Genomic DNA, 20,125 nt, shown 5'->3' on the forward strand with positions numbered 1-20,125 from the left:
CACACAAAGCCGGGGACCGCGCGCTCGGGCCACCGGGCACCACCATAACGAGCCGAGGCTTCCCTACGCCATCCTGTGTCAGTTGTCGCCAACACTCCACAAGCGGCAGCCGCGACGGAAACGACTAGAGAACAATGCTGCTTTCCGTCAGGGCGATCTTCCGACGCCCACGTCCAAATCAGCGGCGATCAGGGGTAGCTGCTAGCTAGCTACGAGCCGCTCGAAAACGTTCGGACCGGAAGCGTGGCGTGCCTCCGGAGGGGGGCAACGCTTCACGTGCGACCCCAATTCGAGACACGTGCCCAAGGCGATGCAGGGATCGTTATGCTTGCTTGGTTATGTCGTCATCATCCATGCATTCATTGATTTCCTTAGCGCGACTTGGTTGGTCTACGTTAGCCTTGGTTCGATGGGTCGGAGGGATTGCTAGTTCAGATCCCAGCCCACACAGTGGTGTTATTAATTTCGAAAACCTTCACACACAGACGCAGTGCTGTGGAGACCGGACAAAAGGAAGTGATGCATGTCTCATAGTCTCATGCCGGGACAGCGACCCAAACAAAACAGTTTTGTAAGCATCTGATCAGGAAGGGGGAAAAAAAACGGCGTCTGCCTGGCCACGACGGGAGATGGTTGGGCGCCAGCTAGTTGAGCTCACTAATTAGGGTACTTAATTCGAAGAGCCCCGTAAATAATTGGGGAGGGGGGCAAAAACAAAACAATCTCGGCAGCAAGAGGGGAGGAGGGCACTTTTAAAGAAAGCTGGAGGCGGGGCTGCAGCCAGGCAAGATCCAGAGCAGCAGCCGGGCCGGCCACAGCCAAGCCTCAAGCCTGGACCATTTGGTTCGTGGTGGGGTGGGTACACTGGGTGGGCGTGCATCTGATGCGCGAGTTCAGCTGCAAATCCAAATCGGGGAGATCATTTAATACGCGATATTCCGTTGCCAAGGCGGCAGCCACACACGAGCAAAGCGAAGCATGGTGTTGGTGTGGCCAAGCCGCCAAGGCAGCAGATATTCCCTCCCCCGCCCGGCGGCCCTCCAGTTCAGCAGCGACCCGCGGCGCCTGTGTCGACAGACAGGCGGGCAGGCATGTGATTCACCGCCGGGGCAGATCAGGGATCGCTGGTACGAGTACTTAACCGCCTCCTTGGCAATTCCAGTTGGGCTCGCGACGAAACTGCCTGGCTTTTGTTTTGGCCCCTCGACTTCGATGGACAGCCCTGCTGCCTTCGCAGGAACGGTTTGGTCCTATGGCCAGAGATGGTCTCCCTACTTATGTTCTGTTTATTACTTTTCCTTTGAGCAAACGATCAGAACAAAAAATAGACTAGCGTGCGCTCAAAATTAGCCTACTTGAATTATTAAAAAAGAACAATCTACTTGGCATTTCATAATCTCTCTCTCGGTTAAGCTTTCAGGATTTGGAATCAGGAGGCCTAGTAGGCTTCACAGGTAGTAGCACCCCCTACTTGGTACGGATGCGTACAACGGCACCACAGGACTGAGATCCAGATCGGCAGATCGCACGCCTCCTACGTTACCTGCTCCTTAATAATCTACTCGAATATCTGAACTAGCGGGTGTTTGATCCACGTCGAATATTTAGATACTAATTAGGAGTATTAAATATAGATTAATTACAACACTAATTGCATAAATGAAGGCTATATGAATCTATTAAGTCTAATTAATCCATGATTTGATCATGTGGTACTACGATAAATATGTGCTAATCATAAGTTAATTAAACTTAATAGAGTCCGTCTCCCGAATTAGCCACACAACACGAGAGAGAGAGAGTGTGGAGCAGCATCTTAATTCGAATATCTGAAGATTGCTCAAAACTGAAGACTCCATTCTTTTTGCTCCTACCATGCGGAACAGCAAGCAGTCAAGCACATGCCACCGCCCGCCACCAAAGGCTCCTCTGACAGCGACCGATCCTGCACGCCGCTGACACGATCGAGGCCCCACCATCCATCGGCATTGGCGCGCCACGCCACGACCCCAACCCCAACGGATATTTTCGCTCGGCTTGCGGCCGCAGAGGATCACTAGGACTAGTGGCGCGCCGGCGAGGGGCCACGCCCGCGCGCGGAGAAAGCAAAGCCCCCGCCCCGGGCAGGTGTCAGCTTTTTCCGTGTCGCTCCCTGCGCAGGCGCGGCGGTGCAGAAAAAAAGAAAAGAGGTGGACGACGACGCCGAGGCCGAAACACGGGGGGCGCGCATCGGCATCCGTGACATGCTCACGTGCCCGGCTTGTCCCCATCCCCCGCCCACCCCTCTCCATTTCAGTTCTGACAGTTTCTCAACAAAAAAAATCACTCCTCCACTTTTTTTAACTCCGGCAGCCGAGCAGCTGACTGATCAAACGCCTAAACAACATTTCAGATCCGATCTCGGGGCCCACTTGCCATAGGAGGACGAGATCGTAGGCCCGGGGCTCGTGACGGTCACGCACCAGGCACCACTCTCTTTATTTGGCTGGACCATCTCTGCCTCGTGTTCGTGGCTGTGGCGCGGGTAAAAATAAGGTGAAATGTGAAACAGCGGGAATGTTTGTCGTTTCTAACCTTTTTCACCGCGCCCTGGCCGGCCGGCGTGCGCGGCACGACGGAAGCAGAACACGAGCCGTGGGGCACGGAGCAGGTAAAACTGATGATGATAAGGATATACTGACTGGTATGAAAAGAGGGAGATCGTGCCCTGTGCAGATCTCACACCATCACTAGTAGTAGCAGTAACAATTAGGGAATTCAATTCCAATGTATTGTTGCAGACAAAACATGGCTGACGATGATAGATAGGTAGATCGATCCACCGATCAAGCAAGCGAGAAAACAAATTTAAATCCCAACCTCGTCTCTCTCTCCAACCCGATAATCCTCCACCGAAAAAATTAAACTGAAAGCTACGAACAAGAAGCATGGTTCCTAGTATCTTCTCTAACAGATTCAAATTCGATTCCTGAAGCTCTCCGAGTAGCATCTGCTCTTCTTACCTCTGCTGCTCCTCCTGCCAGATTATTTCTTCTTCTTCTTCCCCTTGCGGTGGGTGAGTAAATGGGAAATGGTGTCGTAGTCTTACACTATTTCGCCTCCTCAGATGCGGCGGCGGGCTTGCGGAGGAGCACCATATGCATGGGCGTGAAGATGCCGGTCTCGCCGCCGCGGGTGAGGTGCTGCGCGGTCTCGTAGAGCATCTCGTGCACCTCGGACACGCCCTTGGGGGCGATCCGGAGCAAGGTGAGCACGCGGACGACGAGGGAGTTGCGCCAGTAGGCGACGCGGCCCATCTTGAGGCGCGTCCACCACGGCAGCGCGGGGGGCAGCGCCAGGTCCTGCTCCTTGAGCACCTCGAAGCCGACCTCCTTGGCGATGGACGCGATCTCGTCCTGGCGGCGCAGGCCCGGGAGCGCGTCGCCGCGCTCGATGCCGTGGATGCACTCGACGTGGTCCGGGTCCTCGGCGCGGTACAGCGAGGTGGTGACCCACTCGTAGGAGACGTAGAGGCCGCCGGGCTTGAGGACGCGGAAGACCTCGCCGTAGACGTCCTGCAGCTTGGGCGCATGGCAGGTGGCCTCGATGGAGTAGGCGCCGTCGAAGGACGCGTCGGGGAAGGGCATGGAGAGGAAGTTGCCGCAGACGACCTCGCAGCGGGAGTCGAGGCCGGCCTTGCGGTTGTGCGCGCGGGCGCGGTTGACCTGGTACTCGTTGATGGTGATGCCGACGACGTTGGAGCCGGAGTGGGCGGCGATGGCGCGCATGGGCCCGCCGACGCCGCAGCCGACGTCGAGGACGCGGTGGCCCGGCTTGGCGCCGAGGAGGTCGGCGACGCGCTCCTCGTGGACGCGGGTGGCGTCGCGGTGGGAGCGGCCCGGGAGGGATGGGGAGAAGTGGAAGGACTGGCCCCACCCCCATTCGTAGATGTCGGTGACGAGGTTGTAGAAGGTGTCGACGAAGGCGGGCACCTTCTCGGCGGAGGCGGCGGTGGTGGCCGTCTCCTTGGGGCGGCGGAAGAAGGACCAGTACTGCGTGTACTTGTCCTGCACCTTGTCCCGCGTGATGGATCCCATCTTGAGATCCACCGCCCGCTTGCCCTTCACCTCCGCCGCGCCCATCACCCAGACGAACCAGTACACCAGCCCCACCCCGACCACCGCCGCCGTCCACGCCATCGTCGCCGGCTCCATCCCGCCGGCACCCGAGAACCTCCCTCTTCAGCGACGAGCGGCGCGAGGAGGGGGAGGGGGAGAAGAGGGAGGAGGAAATGAACAGGAGGACGGGGGATTTGGGTGGGCTTTGGGGATTTAAGCTAGCGAGCGCGTGAGATTTTTGGGTGGAGCGCGTGTGGGAGGAGGGTCTGGCTCCGCGACGTGCGGCGCTGGGCTGCGATCCGATCGGACGGCTACGGCGAGACCGATGGCCGATGCCTCAGCCATGAGGTCAGGGGTGCGGTTTGCCTTGCTCGCTGCTGCTGCGGCGGCTGCCCAGTTTTTTTATGGGAATGATTTTTTGGGAGCCGCCGCGCCGTGCCGTGCGGCCCGTGCCCGTGCGAGGGGGGAGGCGATGTGCCGATGCGATGCCGGTGGAGGATGGGTCCAGCCAGCCAGATTGCTTTTGGCACGGGGCGGGGGGCACGAGGCGGAACGAACGCGCTGGCACGGATGTGGAGGCCGGTTGGCATGGACAGCCTGACGTACTGCCATGTGTGTGTGGCGATGTGCTTGGGCCTTGGGCCTTTCATCACCCCGTCTCTCTCTCTCTCTATGCGCTGGCGGTTGGAGCTTGCAGAACCACAATAGCAGTTGAGTTGCCCCATCTCGCTTCAGATATGTTTTCTTGTGAAAATTGGTGACAAAGCGTATGGCGTATGCGTATGGTCTGTTCTGACTTGACAAAAGAAAGGTCATGACAGCGTATGCGTATGGTCTGATCTGACTCGAAGATGTGCTTCGCAGTGTCTGATCTGACTCGAAGATGTTCTCCGCAGTCGGATAAACAGGGGGTGCTTGTTTCTTCGGTACGGACTCCAAGTTCCTATCACATCAAATTTACGGTATATGTATGGAGTACTGAATGTAGACGAAATCAAAAACTAATTGCACAGTTTGGTTGTACTTTGCGAAATGAATCTTTTGAGCCTAATTAATCAATATTTAAATAATAATTCACAAATATAAACGAAATGTTATATTATGCTACAGTGCCGGCGCAGTGATTTTAGTTGTTTAAAATCGGGCAATGATCCAAATACCTCAATAGCCGGTTTGGACGAGAGGGTGCAAACAAGGGTTGTTGGATGCTTGTGTAAACAGATCGATGAACACCGAACGTGGCACTGGGTAGGCGATGCATGCAAATATACAATGCACAGGTGAAAAGGCGTATTATAACTATCTTTTTATGGTCTGCACTTAATACAGAGACTACAATTCGACAGTGGTTTTTTTTGTTGTTGTTCTAGATAGTTTTGTAAGCATATAGTATTTTCTAAGTTGCTAAACGCCCTCTGTGTCTATCACTGGACAGTCTGGTCAATCAACTATGGTACGATGTTTAGACGTTTTGTGCCAAGACGGCAAATATGTAAACAAATACTATAATCATTTTTATAATTATACACTATAGCTTCCATGCCTACCTTTCATGGCTAGAAATATATATCTTTGATCTCTCATTGTCATTAAACATTATTCATTAATGAACATTAAATAACCACTATATCACTCCTCCCACTCGCATGGTCTCGCTCACATGTCCTCACTTCAATTGCAATCGTCTAAATAAGCAGATGTTTGGAAATCAGCATAGGTGTCTAGACGTGTTTAGGCTAATTTTAATGGAAGTTTATTTAGAGTTTCATGAGCATTAATTTTCATACGACATCAACAATTTTGCTGACTTGGCAAGGTATGTACGAGGAGAGAGAAGAAGGTGTTTCATCATATATAAGAGAAGTTTCATCCCCATGACACTCGACAAGTACAGTTACCTAGTTACCAATCTTGATAACTGTACAATAAAGTTGTGCATTGAGACTGACCTTATGTTATGTGTAACCATGCATATTTGACCACCAACGACCATTCAAATCGTATATTGTGAAATCACCATTTAGGTCTTAAACTGTACACGCGTTTCATGTACGCTTTAGGCGAACAATCTGACCAAGAAGATGATTGCCTACTCTGCCATGCCACTGTAAACACCCCCTGCTCCTTCACGTGTGAATGAAAATCGCATTGAGAACCGTGGATGATTTCTATCTTCTCCATGTTTGCCATTGAAGAAGAGGGACGTGATTAAGTGTGAGGACGTGAGGTGCACCGTGAAAAGTTTTACATAAGAACTAAGAGTATTTTTAATTCATACAATAACTTATCAGGTGAATGCAGATTAGTTCAGTAACTCTTAATCTAGTACAGTAACTTATTAGGTGGGCGCAGATTGGTCCAACAACTTATAAAATGCTCAATCTAGTACAGTAACTTGTCAGGTGAGTGCAGATTGATCTAACAACTTGTAAAATACTCAATCTAGTACACTAACTTGATAGGTGGGTACAAACTGGTCCAAGAACTTATAAAATGCTTAACTTAATGCAATAACTTGCGAATCAGTACATTTGCAGTCCAAATGTTACCACAAAACAACATATTTTCTAATGTTGGACTAAAGTATATTCGTGGCGTAACAAGTTATTGAGTATTATTTGATAATTGATATTCGTGGCATGATGGTCAGTGTTTAGGAAATTATTGTAATGTCTTCGTATTAACTATTTTTTGTACAAGATTAAATTTTGATTAGGAATATTTAATTTCATATTCAATATTGATTTCACCCTCACTATTTTTACATGTTTGATCATATGCATTTTTGAAAAATCCAATATGTTAATGTGTACTAACAATTAATATCTTTTAGAAGTTTGGCATAAATTTTCATGTACTCGTTTAGAAAGAAAAAGTGAGCTGAAATACTAGAAACAGACATACTTCTCTACGGTTGTTGAATACATGAGCAGAGGTGTAGAAGAAACCTAAGGTCATAGCTTATGGACTTTAGTCTCTCAGTAATACTAATGGCGTTCTAAAATTTGATTAAATTTTAACTAATTAACAAATAAGTTAGGTACACAGTTGAATCACGGTTAGCAATTTTTATTGGCAAAAAAATTATTGGTTGGAAGAAAATTTGAATGCCTATCTACTTTGCTTAATACATTATTATTGTAAAGTTTGGACTGTAGGTACACCAATTTGCCTAGTTTTACAAGTTCTGGACCAATATGGACCCACCTGTAAAATTATTGTACTAAATTGATTATTTTTACAAGTTGTTGAACCAATTTATACCCACCTGATAAGTTATTGTACTAGATTAAGCACTTTACAAGTTGTTGTATTTATAAGTTGTTGTATGTGGGTGCAATTTACTCGATTGAAAATTATCCTGCTCTGATGGTTGATCGTGCCCATTCCCCTACTGGTTTGTGATACATATCACGAGTGGACAATATATTGACGCCGGTAAACCTCCACGTATCCAATCTTTTCAATGTCTCGATGCGCGATCACACGACTTCAACTTTTCCAGTAGACAATGGAGGCCCACGGGCTTCTTTCGGCTTGAGGCTGAGACCCACACACTCCCCTTTCTCCCATTTTCTCTACTCTGTCCTTTCGTGAAAGTTACTTTTGTGCTTTGCTGCTCTATTAAAGTGTCATCAGACCTTTGTCGAAACGGGCAAAGCTACTGCTAAGGGAGAGTGCTTTAATAGTGGAGACTGGAGATTTGGTGAATGGTAGGGATCGTGCAAGCAAAAGAGTTGCTTGCTTAGTGAGCGCTCATTTTACAGCTAGGTGGCTTTGGCTCTTCGAGACCCCGTCCCCATCCCAAAAATTCAAAGTTCATGCTTTTGTCCTGTCGTGTCTTCTCCCATGTCAGAGATTACCTCGTCAGTAGTCAGCCATACGGTAGCCACCTTGAAACGTAAAGCTACTAACGATTACCTTATTTTCTGAAGGGTGCCAAATCACATCCATCTTCTGCCTCGCAAAAGGAAAAAAAAAATCACATCCATCTTCTCGCAGTTCCAACCGCAGCAGCGTCGGCACTGCAGACGGAAGGGGGATAGCGGAACGGCACGAATCCGTCCACTCCTGTCTTGTATAGTACATGGCCGCACGCGTGCTCTCCGGGCATGCCACGACGCCCTTCGCCACCGACCGGAACAGGAGCAAACGAAGGTCGCCACCGCCCGCCCTCGCGCGCGTGATCCCAGAAAAGCCGCGACACATGGCAAATCCAGCGAGCGGGTGCCGACGAGCGCGTCAACCCAGGCCGAGTCTCAGATGCGTTTCCCGTAATCTGCCTCCGGCCCACGGGCCAATCACGCGCCCATCTCCTGTCTCTCGGTCCGGCTGTCCTGCTCCTGCCCAACGGGCAGCTGCCCGTCTCTGTAGGCCCGCGCAGGGCGCAAACGACCGCCGCGCCGCCGGTGCCACTTTCTTCTCCGGCCGCTTCTCGATCGTCCCCCGTGGCTCGAGGTCTCGGCTTTAACCATTCCATTCTTCTTTGCATTTCGGTTTGCAGCTAATCTCCGTGCCCACGCGCAGGCGGATCTGGCCATTTGCGGCTAAACCCTAGTTCCCTCCTGGCCTCCTTCCTTGCTTGGTGGTAATGTTGCAAAATAGTAATAATGTGATTGTGTGACTTTATTTACCTGCCTGTCATCATTATCTGTCCCTGCCATACACTATTGCATTAGAGACCTGGGGACGGCTTAGCTTTCATGTGTCGTGCAGCGTGAATTGTGAAATGTGTAAGTAATTTGCTGACACTCTGACTCGTTAAAGAAATTAAAAGAATGTGGATGGCTTAGTCAATAGATTACAATTTCATTTCTTCTTCTTCTTCTTCAGTGTACAAGGATGCACAGCATGTTCTCAACAATTCGGTGGCTGATCCAAATCGTCTGATATTCTGGTCAAATCATTACATGATTTACGAAGGGTGTGACATTTTCTTCTGTGCAAAGCACAAGTTGGTTGAAAATGAGTGACTACTGCCGATCGTAGTCAAGTAGGAAGATAATGATCAACACTGACTTTGAGAGTTTAGGTCCAATTGTTGTATACTTGTGTCCTACAGGCCAAAAAAAATTGCCTGATTCTCAGTACTTGGCAAACACATTAGTGGTATCACACTAGTTGTATGATAGAGTTTAATCATACAAATTTTGTTAATATGAGGTTGCATTGACCAAGTTCTGTATCTGCAAATTAGTAAACATGTTAGCCTAACACACAAGCAGAAGTCTCATACACAACACTTGGCCAAGTATATTCAAATTCTCAATCAGTTCACAAGTAATAATCATCTGATTCGCTGGGGTTGTACGACTAGCTTCAACTGCGTGTGTTTCTTTCTTGTTTCAGACAATCCATTATTTCTTTTGAGGTAACGTTTTGTATGGCTGTATGTAGTAGGTGTGTAGGACCACGTGTCGCTTCCTTTCTCGTTGCAACTCATCTTTGTTCTTCCTCCCATCATGAGTTGCAGTCTGTCATATCAGATGAAATTGTGCTCCTCTGAATCATCATATCATTTATCAGTTGAAGTTTCGTAGACTCTGCCTCTTTGTTCGTTTCCTGGATATTCTGTTCAGTGCTTGTGCATGCTTATAAAAGTTTAACTTTGTATTAAAAAAAAATGATCAATCTATGTCTATTCACAGCTGGATAACTATTAAAGTTTGATTTTACATATTCTTCCCAAGTGGTAAATGTTAGAGGTTCTTGAAATGGCAGCATCTTGTTGGCATTTTCTGTATCATGATATATGAAAAGTGATGGATTTAAGAATCATTTTATTGCTGCGGATGTCTGATGGGATTTGCTAAGCAGTAAGCAGTGATAATGCTTCCTTTTATTTTCCCATCTGTAGCTCAGTGTGGTCACTGTTATCCATGGCACCTATATTTATGTCCTGTAAGGTTGTCCGCTTGGATGTGTAGCTTTTGATCTGAAGTTTATATATTCATGGTATTTGGTTCCAGGGTTTCTTCACTACAACTAGATTAAATTTTCGGTTTTTGATTCTAGGTTTCCTTCACCACAACTAGATTTAAATTTTCGGTTCGGTTCACGTTCACTAGAGCTTTTCACTGTTAGCAGATTGTTACAACTAATTACATCATGTCACAGAAGAAACAGATCTGTGAGTTGATGTTTAAGGTGATGTGAAGTCAACCTGGCTTTTCTCTCTTTAAGGACCCTGGATCTAATTTCCTTGCATGAACTTTACTCACTAGATATCTCCGGCCTGGTTGATGTCACATATGCATTTGGTTTTTGCCAGTACTAACCTGGCCAAAATTTATCTAGCACCAGAAGTGTTGAATGCATGCTAATTACCTTGGATTTTTCTAGCAAGTCCGGAGAACCTTTTTGGCCTTCTTTAGGCTTGAGTGTTAAAGAATGGGGACTAGGTTTGTTGTTACCTGGTCCGTTGAGTCTATCTATTAATTTGGATGGTAAATGACCAAGACGTGGATCGAGTTCAGCCTCCTCAGAGAATTAGAGGTTGTGGTCATCCTGATTTCTGATCTCTTTTATCACGACCACTAAAACTCTTTGATTACGATAAGTCCTGGAAGGTATGAATATTTGGCCTTTACCTTCTTTTGTGCTTATTAAGATTCTTAGCATGTAATTTCTGCATGATTGGTTTGTCAAATTACAGAAAGCTACCAAAGGGCTGTTTCTTAAAGAACGACTAAGTCCTTTTTCCTGTTATGATTATCGCTTTATGTTGTCTGTCTAAATCATGAGCCTGCAGACTGACCTCACCACCAGATCGCCTCGGCCTGAACTTCACATTACGAAGTTGTGCTTTTTTAGATATATACAGGTTAGCTCTGTCCTTTTGAGGACAGATTTCTGTGATTGATTATTGTTTTCGTTTGCTATGAACAAGATAGTGTTGATTGATTGATTTTGTGCACATCTTTGTAAGTTGAAACCATGGAGTCATCATCTTAAATGTGATGTATATCATGCTTTCATTTATCTTACAGTAATATCTGGACTCTGGTACATGATCAAGTGTGTATGGAGAGAAAGCCATCAGCTATGTACCATTTATCTTATTGTTTGAGAATGCCCAATGCATGTATCATTCCTTAAGAGAGAAATTCGTGCATGATGATTACTTTGACTGTTTCCAATGTCATGGTTGCATATCATGGTGCTTTTGCCTTTTATGACTACATGGTCAGTTGCATTCATCTTTTTCATTTTGCTGATGAAGACCAGTAGACAGTACTGTTGCTAAACTCTTCTTATCCCCTACTAATTCATCTGAAACCCCACGTGGTGGCTTTAGCATGTTGTGTTTCTTGGTCCAGCATACCAGCCCTAGTGTTTCTCATATGATTTGAGCTTTCTTGGTTCAGCCTAGGTGGTTACTCTGTTCCTGATTCATTACTTTTTATGTCAGTAGTGTGCGTCATTTCGTTTCAAAAAAAAAAGTAGTGTGCGTCGTATGCTGTGTTTGGTGAAGTGTGTTTAAGTCCATCATAGTACTGAGAAATTGGATTCTTTCGCAGGATCAACTTCCCTGCAATATAAAAGGAAAGGAATATATAGCTGGAGTATAGCAGATTCTTATACTAGGACAGTTCGAGGATGAATTCTTGTGTAGGCAATGAGTTGGCTGCTGAAGGCTTCGCATAATCCACATCCATCGCTGAGACTAGCGGCGCTTTTGAGTTGTTCCGATGTCGGTATCCTGGTAGGGTTCCTAGCTACCTCGGAGGCGTGTAGCGAGCAGCCTTGAGTACCTCTGTATTGGTGAGAAGAGCAATGTGGGTCAAGCAACAGCGATGATAGGCGACGCTGACGGATTGGTTCTGTGCTGCTTTCGAACTCACGGTACGTAACGTAACGTGCGATTGTGAAGCTTGGTGGATCCATGTATTGAGCTCTTGCGTATGTGTGGGGGTTCAGTGTTGATCTTAATCAATACCAGCATCTTGAAAGCTCCATTAAACTATGCCAGAACAGTTGTTTATCCTCAGGTCCGTATAGAATGATTATCGAGCTTTCCATGAGCGAGTGTACTTGATCTCGGCTGCTTCAGCAAATTTTCGACTTTGTCGTGTGCATTTGGCCTCGGCGTAACCACGCGCTGGTAGACTGGTGATTGGTAGAGTGGCGGTCATCAATTATCGGAACAGCGAACGCAGACGTCTGTTTCTCCATCAGACGGTTGAGCTGCGCCCCCTGCGCTGGGCACGCACGCATACGCCGTTCAGAGCTGATGGACCCAGAGGCGGCTAGCAGGCGTGGCTCATCCACACGCCACCAGAACGGACAAGCACGACGGGCGGGCCTACGCCGGCATATACCCGGACGCCGAGCGACGAACCCATCACCAACACCCCCTGGTGTCTGGTGAGGTGACGCGCGCAGAGGCGCCGGGTACGTCTATGCACAGCCTGAGCCTACCCCCAACGTTTTTTTTTAGCTTTACCGTGTGCCCAGAAAAGCTCCTGTTCCCGTAGTGAAGTATCTGTTAGACTATATTTAGCCGTTGTATAGTAGACTGACATATGTATTTAGGGAGCCTTGCCTCCTAAGTCTCTGTACTCTATATATACCGGCCGAGAGGCTCAATGCAATACAATCAATCCACTATACCTAATTATATTCCTTCTTACATGGTATCACGAGTTTAGGGTTTCAGATCCTAGGCCAAACCTTCTGCTTCCGCTCATCCTCCCTGCCTCCCGCGCGCCACCGGCCGTCCTTCACGATGCACATCCAGCACGCCCCCTCGACAGCCTCCTAGCGCGCCTCGGGAAGGTTGCCATATGACCTTCGCCGGGGGGCAGCGGATCCAATTAATCCGCCGCCCTCCGTTGTCAAGCAAGATTAGATCGTGAAGAAACTCACCCGGGTGTCGTCCTCCCTCCTCATCTCCGCTGCCCTCGGCCGCGCGCCTCTGCTCCTCACGCCGCCGACCTCGTCCACGCGCCTCCGCTCCTCGCGCCGCCGACCTCGACCACGCGCCTCTGTTTCTCGCACCTCGGCTCCTCACGCCGCCGCCCTCAGCCGCACGCCTCTGCTCCTCGTGCCTCCGCCCTCGGCCGCACACCTCTGTTTCTTGCTCCTCTGCTCCTCGCGCCTTCACCCTCGGCCGCGCCCCTCTGCTCCTCGCGCCTCCACCCTCGCCCATGCGCCTCTGCTTCTCGTGCCTTTGCTCCTCGCACCGCTGCCCTCGGCAGCGCGCCTCTGCTCCTCAAGTCGCCGCCCTCGACCGCCCATACCCTGGGCCACCGGTTCCCCCACGCTGCGCTCACCACCACCTCGTGCCGCCGTCCCTTAGCGTGCGATTTCCTTGTGCCGTCCCGTATTCTACGTGCACCCGGAGGTTCTACACAAGATGCTCTTGCAGTGTCTTCTTCTTTTGCATGATCAAAGATCGGGATTGTGTCGCCCACAACCCGTCGACCTCTCGCATCCACTTGGATATCGGCGTCGACTTCACCAACTCCTGCCCCGTCTCCGACTGTGCGGCTTGGTGAGATGGACGGTGCCCTAGGGGACGCCCGTGTGCACCGTCCTCCTCGCTACTTCATCTGCATGTCGACCTCCGCCGGCTCGTTGTCGCCTCCACCGATCGGGATGTCTCTGCCGACTTCACCCATCGTCGTCTCGCCTCGCGCATACTCGGTTTGATCAGCCGATGTGCATGATTCACTCGGCTCCCGTGACGTTCGTCCTCGTATTCCGTGCCTCTTCCCCGAGTATGGAGGGTTACCGTTGCATCGCCTCTTCGGATAGCAGCGGCGCCATCCGTGGTCTCCTTCGCCGTTGCATCCTCACCGCCGTCGACCACATCAACAACCTCGTCGTCACTACGAGTCGCTACACCTTGCGCGCATGGTCTTCGTCAGGCTGTTCAAGTTCTTCGCCGTCTCCTTCGAGCTCAGCCGCCGCGTCATCCGGATCATTAGGCCTTGCGTCAGATCGTCCGGGTCTACTTCCTCGCTTCGTCCAGCACCTCGTCGCCAGCGTCGTCATCTCATCTCCACCTTGTTCGTCTACTCTAGCAATGGCGGGCTGCATCGGTATCTTCTACCTCACCGTTCTTCTGCACCTACGACCGTCTTGGAGGCCTTCCCTTAGATGCTGACACATGGTTGGTGCTCTCTACCTCGCACGTCCAGTATTGGCAACACTGGTGTGTGACATCGTTCCCGACTGGGCGGGCGAGCGACCCAACCGCGCGGGCGAGCGCCTCGACCGCGCGGGCGAGCGCTCCGACCGGTCGGGCGAGCACCCCAACCGCACCTCCAGCTCCTTGTCGCCACCTCCTACTCCTCCTCGCCCTATCCTTGCTCCTTAACGCGTCACCGTCTTTGTCTTCGTGTCTTCCTCTATGCGCCACCATCCTCATGGCACCTCCTCGTGCGTCTGCGGCTTCATGTGCGGCTCCCTCATTCTTGGCAACTTTGCCTGCTACGTCGACCACGGCTACCCTACACACGGCATCCTCGACCATGGCTACTCGTACTTCTGCTCGGCTACCTCGATATCGGCACAAAGGGCTATCATCTGCATGAGTTACTTGCCGGTTTTCTCTCCAGTCGCAGCATCCGCACTGCACCGACGTTATCACTGCGGGGGATGTCAGTCCGTCAGCTTTTTGCCTTCGGCTTCTTCTCCAGTCTCATCGTCTGCGGTGCTCCCGCTGTGACTACGGGAGGATGTTAGAGTATATTTGGTAGTTGTAGATATACATATCGTAGACTGCCATATGTATCCGGAGGAACCTTGCCTCTCAAGTTCCTGTACTCTATATATACCGGCCAAGAGGTTCAATGCAATACAATCAATCTATTATAAAAAAATTATATTCCTTCCTACGGTATCCATGGCGCAACAGGTCGCTCCCGCGCTCACGTGAAAATGGTGGAGCAAATTAACCGCCCATACCCAAAGCGAAATGGAAGGGAAGAGACGAGCAGCGAGCGAGGGCCGAGGGTGTCCATGGAAAAGAAAAGACCCCGCGTACGCCAACGGGCTCCGTCGTGGCCGTCGCGGCTGCAGGTGGAGGTGGGTGCGTGAGTCCACCCGCTGACACCGCCGCTGTTTGCGGGGCGGCACCGTGCGCGTGCGTGCCCGCACGACCCAGCGGGAGCCGTCGATCCAGCACGTACGCTTTGGACCCGGGGCTCGCGGCCACCGCGCGCGCTCGCTCGCTTGCGGATGCGAAGGGGACGGGCGGGCGCGGCGCGCTTGCCTCTGCCTGCCGGCCGAGCCGGCTCCTCCGTCGTCGCCGGCTGTCACCTCAAGGCTGTCGCGCGCGGATGCCGGCCGCGCTCCCGTGAACCGACCGCCCGGCCGCTTGCGCCGGGCGACGCCTTGGCTTTGTTTCCGTGCGCGCCATGTGACATTGTGACCTGTGAGCTGCTGCGCGCGTACGCGGCGTGGCACGGGGGTGCTGGGGGTTGGCAGGCAGGAAAAAGGGGCGCGCATACGAACGCACGACCCCTTGCACACCCACGTAAGCGACGCTTTTGTCCGATGCTGCACTGCACAGTGCCGCGGCATGTGGTGACTGCTGATGGTGATCTTGCTCTCTCCTGCACTGTACGACCACCGGACAGGGCGCATCGCGGATCGGTCTACAGAGCGATCGATGCCCGGGTAGAGATGCTTGTTGAAAATACTTGGGCGCGAATTATGGCGACACCACGTATTGCGTGTAGTGTATGACAAGGAGAAATTCCCCGCCGTCCCCATCGAGTGCACTGTACACGTCGCATATCGATGATGCCAGTACTATACTGCAAGTTTGCAACTGGCTACGGCATGTTAAGGTACGAACTAGAAAATCAAAGACAAGCGTAGGCGTATCATTGGTAGTGCCATGCATCCCGATCACTCTTGTAGTCTTCTTTATCCCCGGCGATAAACAATCGCTTGGGCTTTTTGTTCCATGCGGCATTGTTTTTGGTTAGCCTGATCCACGCATCCGTCAGATCTGATAGCTCATCCGTATCGCCATTAGCCACCCCTCAAATCTCCCTCAAATCTCCCAGCAGATAACGAGACGGCGAGAGCTGCTAGTGCTAGCCCCCACAATCATCCAGGCCAGCGCGTAGTAGCATATTCTTCCCGGCCGGCCCGGACGCGCAATGCAATGCATCGCGTCGATCCTCCTCTCCTAGTACGCGGAACCACCCGCGACGCACGCAACCGATGATCGAGCGCGCTCGCCGTGGTATGCATGATTACTCGCATTCGTATACGTCGTACCAATCGCCGGCTGCGCCGCCAGCGCATGCACCACCACCGCAACACGCCCGACGACAGCCGATCCGATCCGACTCGGCGATAGCGACGCGGCGGCGTCTGCTCGGCGCTCGGCCGGCCTCCCTCCATCCCCCGAGCTCGAGAACGAAGCGGGACATGCCGGGCGCGCGCGCACGCGACGCCTCCACATCACGCAGCGATCGACAGGCGCGCGCGCGCGCGTCCGCCCAAGGCGTCAGAGCTCACCGTGGGCCGCCCGAGCCGTGCGGCCGTGCGCCACCCCACCCGGCGCGCCATCGCCAATTCGCCACCAGGTCGTCAAACGGCCAAGGAATCTGGCATTAAACAACGGCGTGTAGCCCGTCCCTTTTTGACGTTCGTCGCCGCTGTAGGTGGCCGTGACAAGTCTCCCCTCCCCCGGGGGCCTATCAGCCCGATCACGCGCCGATTAACTAGGACTAAAAATTCCGTTTGCATCCGCGCTCGCGAGGACCTCGGTCGAACGCCGCCAGCAGCGGGTATTTAAAAAGGCCTCGGCCGCGAGATTGCAGATTTCAGGCGAAAACGACGTGCCCCGATAATTGAAACCGAATGTCGCCAACGGATTAAACTAATGCTCAGATTCCATTCCGTTCTTCGGCGCCCATGCTTCCCTACTTCCAGAGTGACCGAGCGGCCACGCGCCCATGCCGATAGCTGAACAGCAGACCGATGTACTGCTACGCCCTAACGCTCGAGCACCAAGCAGCAGTTATTGCCAAGGAATAATTGTCGCTCAGGTTGCGGAGGGAGGAGGAGGACACGCACCGGCCGGCCCACCGCGGATTAATTCTCAGGGTGCTTCCGTGCCCCGCTTACACACTGCTCACCCGCCTCCCCCCACACGCTACCACTGGCCGCTGCAAGTTGGGCATGTGGTGGCGCTACCAGCCGACGGCCGCCGTCACTTTGTTATAAGCGTGAGGGTTTGTGGCTGAGTAGTTATTAGGTAGACCAAGGAAAATACTGGGCGCGCGGGTGTAGCATCTGCGGGAGAGGAGCGGCCGGCCATGGAGCTCGATGAGGAGACGTTCTTGGACGAGCTCATGTCGCTGCGGCGGGAGGCGTCGGCGTCGGCGCCGTGGCAGGGCTACCAGCCCGGAGGCGGCGTGATGATGAGCGACCTCCTCTTCTACGGCGGCGAAGCAGGCGCCGACGCGACAAGCAGCGGCGGCATGGACCTGTCGCCGTTCCAGGAGCTGGCGCCCATGCAGCCGGTGGCGCCACCGCAGCGCCCGCACGAGGACTTCAACTTCGACTGCCTGAGCGAGGTATGCAACCCTTACAGGAGCTGCGTCGCCGTTCCGGAGGAGGCGGCGCCCGGACAGACGCTCGTCGCTCCTCTCCACGACGCCATGGCGGAGGAGGAGACGAGCGGTGACAAGGGACTGTATTATGGAGGCGGGGGGTCCCCGACGTTCGTGTTCGGAGGAGGCGCCGGCGAGAGCTCGGAGATGGCCATCATCAGGGGTGTCGGCGGCCCACACCACAGGAGCAAGCTCCACGGCGCGCCGTCAAAGAATCTCATGGCTGAGAGGCGCCGGAGGAAGCGCCTCAACGACCGGCTCTCCATGCTCCGTTCCATTGTTCCCAAGATCAGCAAGGTAATTAAAGCATTCAATCCATCGTCTAGATTTGCAGTTGAGTTTTGATCATGCATGTATGTGACTAGCTACCTAAAGCCGGTCGATCATAAATGATATGGCTCGATCGTCGTCATCAGATGGACAGGACATCCATTCTTGGGGACACCATTGACTATGTGAAGGAGTTGACAGAGCGGATCAAAGTCCTCGAAGAGGAGATCGGCGCCTCGCCCGAGGACCTGAACCTTCTGAATACCTTGAAAGATTCGTCCAACAGTAGCAATGAGATGATGGTGAGGAACTCCACCAAGGTATGCACGGCTCGCACATTCACATGCATACACACTCTCGATCTCTAGCTTAATTGACTGTAGGGCACAGCAATATTGATTGTTCTCCACACACACACACACACCTGGCCTGAGAGCTACTGACTTTGATCCATGTGGGTCGGCACAGTTCGACGTCGAGAATCGTGGCGACGGGAATACGAGGATCGAGATCTGCTGCCCGACAAACCCCGGGGTGCTGCTGTCGACGGTAAGCGCGCTGGAGGTGCTGGGGCTGGAGATCGAGCAGTGCGTGGTGAGCTGCTTCAGCGACTTTGGCATGCAGGCCTCTTGCTTACAAGTAAGTGATTGAGGGATTGCAATTATTCATTCTCTGAATATTGTTCAATGCAAACTTGATTTTATCTCCTATAGATGGTAAGGTGGGGATATATATATAGAGAGAGACAGACCCCTGCCGATTTTTGATATTAGAACCACATTTTATATGTTACAATAAGGGGGAAAAACATGAAACAAAACAGCTGCTAACAAGCATCCAGAATACGCCCGAGAGGAGGCAATTGTGCAATGCCCTTAGTAATCTCTGCCTGAATAATGAATGCTTCACAAGGATTTGTTGTAAATTTATGGTAGGAGGACGGGAAGAGGCAAGTAATAAGCACCGAAGAGATAAAGCAGGCATTGTTTAGGAGTGCTGGCTATGGAGGGAGGTGTCTCTAGCAGGTCGAAATTTCACCCAGGTTATATAATTAAGTTGCATGATGATCGATTGATGATCCTTCTTGTTCTTGATGCCTTGCTCCATGAATTAGTATAGAGCTAGTGTTCCCCTATGAGTGCAGTATGGTTTATCTGAATCCCAGCAAATTAAAGATTTGCTCAGGTATTGTAAGTTGATCATTTCTTGTGGTTTGTATCACTTTGGATCATGGTTTGTATGTGGATTGATATTTTGATGTATCGCGCGACATGCTTTGGTTAAATGCCAAGAATCCGGATTGTTTCTTATGCAAGTTTAGCTGTGGGTTTTGTTCTTTTCCTGCCAGGAAACGGTTCATACAGTTCGTCCTTTATTTGTCATTGAGCTACCATAGTTCATATGAGGAAACAGTGGTGTGTGGTGGTTTTATTCCCTTTGCTTGGTTTTTAATCGCGCGTCAGCATGCAGTAGACGCAGTGCTAAGTACGTAGCATATTGGGTAAAGAACAAGGAAGAATAACTTGGCCTCTTTATAGGGCGATCCTGTGTTCCCTGTTAGTTCAATGTCATATGCAACTATGCAAGAGCAGTAAATATATGCTATACATTTTAGTACGTACTCTGCTATATGGAATTATTCGTTATTTTATGGTCTATCTAAACACAAAAGGTCACAGATCGTACGTGTGGATGCATGACAAAAAAAAACATGTCTCTGATTACATATTAATCGTACTACAGATCAATCAGAGATATGTATCTGTGATGAAAATTCATTTTAAAACTCCAAATACACATATAGGCCTCTTCATTAATTCTCTCGTTGGTAGCAGCTTCTGGCTACATTCTTTTTCCTTCCTGATGACAGAAGCTATATTCATGTTCTAAAGTCGTTCCTTCTTAATTATGTTTCCTTGTTTTGCAAAAAAAAATGTTTCCTTAACAAGTTTTTTCCATATCCCAATAACCAATCGATATAACTGTTGTTTGGCCATCAGCATCGCGGACTTGTGCATACTATAAGCAGATTTTTTTTCCCGAATCACACAGACGCAGACGCTCACATACACGCACACACACTCGCTCCTACGAACACACGCACGCAACTCTACCCTATGAGCACCTCCGAAAGACTGAGCCGGCAAATCCTCAAAATTGACGAAGTCACCACTG

The 20,125-nt window shown here is 50.9% G+C and overlaps 2 protein-coding genes across 2 annotated transcripts; one reads left to right on the top strand and one right to left on the bottom strand.

Annotated features, from left to right (window-relative positions):
* Positions 1-2,736: 2,736 nt before the first annotated feature.
* On the bottom strand, positions 2,737-4,472 carry LOC117839479 (24-methylenesterol C-methyltransferase 2). Its single transcript, XM_034719817.2, has one exon. The coding sequence runs from the start codon at positions 4,191-4,193 to the stop codon at positions 3,090-3,092; it is 1,104 nt and encodes a 367-aa protein (XP_034575708.1). The 5' UTR covers positions 4,194-4,472; the 3' UTR covers positions 2,737-3,089.
* A 12,636-nt stretch (positions 4,473-17,108) lies between these two features.
* Positions 17,109-19,265, top strand: LOC117836545 (transcription factor BHLH3). The gene is made up of 4 exons (XM_034715995.2): positions 17,109-17,977; positions 18,097-18,270; positions 18,419-18,589; positions 18,886-19,265. The coding sequence occupies exons 1-4, from the start codon at positions 17,384-17,386 to the stop codon at positions 18,970-18,972; spliced, it is 1,026 nt and encodes a 341-aa protein (XP_034571886.1). The 5' UTR covers positions 17,109-17,383; the 3' UTR covers positions 18,973-19,265.
* Positions 19,266-20,125: the final 860 nt, after the last annotated feature.

Source organism: Setaria viridis, chromosome 9, assembly GCF_005286985.2.
Source record: "Setaria viridis chromosome 9, Setaria_viridis_v4.0, whole genome shotgun sequence".
Taxonomy (NCBI): domain Eukaryota; kingdom Viridiplantae; phylum Streptophyta; class Magnoliopsida; order Poales; family Poaceae; genus Setaria; species Setaria viridis.

Coding starts and splice junctions, on each gene's coding strand:
- LOC117836545 (XM_034715995.2), top strand. CDS start 17,384: ATGGAGCTCGATGAGGAGACGTTCTTGGACGAGCTCATGTCGCTGCGG. Junction 18,271..18,418: donor TGGTGAGGAACTCCACCAAG/GTATGCACGGCT, acceptor GGGTCGGCACAG/TTCGACGTCGAGAATCGTGG. Junction 18,590..18,885: donor TGCAGGCCTCTTGCTTACAA/GTAAGTGATTGA, acceptor AATTTATGGTAG/GAGGACGGGAAGAGGCAAGT.
- LOC117839479 (XM_034719817.2), bottom strand. CDS start 4,193: ATGGAGCCGGCGACGATGGCGTGGACGGCGGCGGTGGTCGGGGTGGGG.